Genomic DNA, 3,852 nt, shown 5'->3' with positions numbered 1-3,852 from the left:
TAATAATGAAAACAATCAGCAGTTGCAGCCCTATATCTGGCACCATTCCACTCTCTTTCTCCAATTTGTCCAATACAACCACGAATCTGATTGTATATATGTTTGAAATACACAAAAGGCTGTCATTTAAAAAAGGGACAGTGATTTGATCCATAGCATAAATAACACAGATAAGGTAATCACACTTATAATGGTTCTCTGGGTTCCCCGTTTCTCTGAGGCACTGAACAGAAAGCTAAAAAAACAACTCAATTGGAACAGAAGTTACAGTTTAAAATGCTTTTTTAATTTGCAGAAAGCACTGTTACATGCCTTTTTTCCTTCTGTATAGTCACAATGACAAAATTACTGACAAACATGCAGTATGTATAAATGAATATAAAAAACGTAAACAGATACATAAGGTTTACATACTGAGAAAAGATGTACCAATCACAGCCAACAAAGGACAAATTTTAAGGTAAAAATGTTGAACTCTTAAAATTGAAAACCTCATGTTAAAAATACTTCCATCAGTTCCTTGTGGAATAAGATACAAAATTAAGCAAATTTGAACATTAAAGGCAACATTAGAATTTGAACCTACGTTAAGTGCATTGTGTGATTACAATAAAATATAATTTCATTACAAATAAAACATTGTACATGAACTTAAAGGTCCATTTCAAACGAGAATGATAGATTTATAATTCTTTACAGACAGATGCGGTTGGCAAATATTCTTTGACATAAAAATAGACAATTCATGTATTTGTTATTTAAAGGCATGACACTGAACATTCAATGTTGGCATCATATTTGTAGTATTTGCTTGTTTTGAATGCTTGAGAGACCAACCACTGTTGACATTTTGACATGAACATGTAAAATACAATATATTAGTACTTAACACTTTCATGGTTTATTTTTTACAGGCCTACATTTTTCCCCACTCTCAATTTGTATGATAAAAACAAATGTTTTCCCCAGTATACACTATGGCACAGATACATTAATATTTACAGATATAATATGTTTTTTTGGCATCAGACAAAATGGGCCTCTCTGTGTTCAAGCTCCTGCAGCCGCCGAGGTCGCAGTCTTTGGTAGACGGGTTTAGTCTCACTGGGGCTGAGGTCGTCAGGGCTGCTAGGGGGGGGGGACTGTGGGGGCGAAAGGGTACCCGAGGTCGAGCCCCCGGGGTCAATGGCGCTGTCAGTGGAGTCCTGTGTCTGGAGCCATGTCTGTGGGGGGCTTGTAAGGGCAGGGGACTGGGTAACTACCTGGGCAGAGTTTGTGGGTGTGAGTGATGAGGTGGTGGTGGTGGGGGTAGTGGTGGTGACGGTGCTAACAGTTGTAGTCCAGTTTGGAAGCGTCCTAGCTCTGCTGTTAATGGAAACAGGGGGCTTGTAGAAAGTTCCAGGAGGAGGCTGCAGAGTTCTCGGTGCCCTGAGTGTTAATGGAAGGTTTGGAGAGCTGCTAGACTTACTAAGCGAATGATCTGTGTAATTTTCCCTTTTAGAAGTCCAGCCAGGCTTGACTGGCACTGTGTACGGGTTGTTGGAGAATATGGTGCTCACAATACTTGTGGTAGGGACCACAGAGGCAGTGGTTACAGTGACAGGCAACGTTGCCTTCACAGGTTGTACTCCAGAGCTGGCGGATGGCAGGTTGGCCACAATCATAGCAGTCCTAGGTGTAACATCATAGTGCTTGTACTTCCTGTCCCACGTTCTCCTCTGCATTGACTGCGTGTCAATGAAAGGAGTGATGTAGTAGGTGCTAACCCTTGACGAGCTACTTTGGCGAGCCTTTTCTGGCTCTGGTATCTCCTGTATAGTTTCAGACACGGGGTCCCGCTCAACAGAGCTTACATCAACTTTAGCAGCAGTGTTACAGCAATTCCTCTCGCTGATCTGGGCGGGGGTGGGCAGGCGTTCAAGCGGCATGCTGATCGGTCGAGACACATGTCTGGTGCGCTGGCTGCGTAGCTGGACCTTTGGTGCCACAGCGGTGGTGGAGGGGATGGTGGTGCTGGGACGGCCAAACACTAAGGTTGACCTCTGAACCTCTCCTTCACTAGATGTCTGCATCCCGTTGAGTCTGTCCAGGGCTGAGACCTCTGTCCCGTCTGTTCCTGGCTGGACCTCCTGAACCTCATCCATGATGGGCGAGGACGGGATTATTGATGAGTATCTTTTGTACACTTTGGCTCCCTGGAGGGACACGATAAACAATTAGATTACAATCTCTGAATCGCATAATAATCAGTATTCAATTAAGTTAACATTGCTTGAATAATGTAAATGCCAATAATTACATTTCCTATCACAACAATAACATACATATTTCATTTTATATTTCTCAAAACAGTACTCCGATTTAGCCGTGCTAACTCCTGTAACACTGTCGGACTCACGATGGACAGTTTGGAAAAGGAATCAACCTTTATGCAGCACAACCAGAGATGTCACCGACAACAGTTTGTTCAGAGATTCAGGTGTGTTATGCTAGTATCAGCTGATGTAGCCTAGAGCTGCTAACCTCAAGCAGAGATGAGGAGCGGGCTACAGAGGTCTGGTACCCTCACTTCTTTCTAACTCGATGCCCCTGGAATGTTTTTCATTTCATTTAACCTGTAGTCCTCCAACCAACGCTGACTCAAGTGACATCACTTGAGGCAATTTATCAGACTTTGTGCGGCTCACTGTGGAGCCACAAAAGGCTGCATAAAACTTTTAAAATAAAACACATTTTTCCCACTTGACTGCTCACATTCTGTACAATATGATATGAGAGCAGCATTAATCGCAACCTTAAATCCCTTTTCACCTCTTTGATGTCCATCAGGGAGGTGGAGTGTCTGCTGAGCCGCTGCACCTTCTCTTGAGGGGTGAGTCTGGGGGACGCCTGGCCAGCTGTGGTGATGTCAGAGCCAGACAGAAGTGATGCATCAAAGACCGCTTGGAAGTGTCGCACCAGCAGCTCCACCATAAGGGCCTGGTAGGGGTAGTCTACCAGGGAGGACAGGGACACCTCAGTGTCTGTCTGACGCGGCTTGATCAGTGTGGGGCCAAAGATAATGCCCAGGTTACTCGCAGTCATCTTGTTCTCCTCTGCCTGCTCAGTCACTCTGAGGTAGTAAAGAGTATTGATCAGTTTAAATTTATAAAAAGACATATTTAAGGTATTGTTTGAGTATTTTATCTGGGTTGTAAGGAACAGTACATTGACTTAGAATCACAGATAGATTGACATTCTGCAGACCAATATTGTCCCCTTTATAACATTTTTAAATTAGCTGGTCAGTGTTTCCATGGCAAGATGTGAATAAAGGTTTCACTGAACAAGCTGCTAACAATCCAAAGCACTTTTCTGACATGTGATGATCTTAAAGTATCTGCAATTAGTCTAGCAAATACAATGAAAATCATCAAATGTAAATATTAGGGACCCAAGCAAAGAATCTTCAATCTAAAAATATTAGTGCTGGTGACAGTTTTGAAAATCAGACTATGAATAGAGCATGAGTTTTAAGCATTTTGTAATACTTCCTCTGTGCTAAAAGGAAGTCTCTGTTTCCCTTTGTGTGTTATGAGGAAGTTTGTGCATCAGTACATTTGTGCAGAGAGCGACAGACAGAAATCCTTACAGTGGACTAGCTCCGGGTGTTTGTTTAGAGCCCTTACCTGTTTAGGTGTGCTATAAGGAAGCGCAGAGTCCTGTAGTTGGTAGTAGGCAGCTGGCGGAGAAGGTCTCGGATCTTGAAAATGACTCTGTTGAGCTGGATGCTTGTCCCACCTTTCTCTACTGCATGGGTGCTCTGAGGTTTATCAGCCTCCTCCACAATCACTCTTTGGCACTCTTTGGCCA

General features: G+C 43.2%; 1 protein-coding gene across 2 annotated transcripts in view; it reads right to left on the bottom strand.

The window, feature by feature from the left end:
- Positions 1-266: 266 nt before the first annotated feature.
- The window catches only part of LOC116045864 (rho GTPase-activating protein 29-like), a 31,604-nt gene continuing 28,018 nt past the window's right edge, over positions 267-3,852 (bottom strand). For both annotated transcript variants that reach the window (XM_031293806.2, XM_031293807.2), the window contains 3 exons: positions 3,669-3,852; positions 2,812-3,112; positions 267-2,195 (listed from right to left, as the gene is read on the bottom strand). The exon at positions 3,669-3,852 is cut by the window's right edge and continues 49 nt beyond it. In XM_031293806.2, coding sequence (XP_031149666.1) covers positions 1,026-2,195; positions 2,812-3,112; positions 3,669-3,852 — 1,655 coding nt within the window. In that variant the 3' untranslated portion in view covers positions 267-1,025. The remainder of the gene's footprint in view (positions 2,196-2,811; positions 3,113-3,668) is intronic.

This window comes from Sander lucioperca, chromosome 9, assembly GCF_008315115.2.
Source record: "Sander lucioperca isolate FBNREF2018 chromosome 9, SLUC_FBN_1.2, whole genome shotgun sequence".
Taxonomy (NCBI): Eukaryota; Metazoa; Chordata; class Actinopteri; order Perciformes; family Percidae; genus Sander; species Sander lucioperca.
The sequence above is the reverse complement of the archived record's forward strand: the minus strand, read 5'-3'. Positions and strand labels throughout refer to the sequence as shown.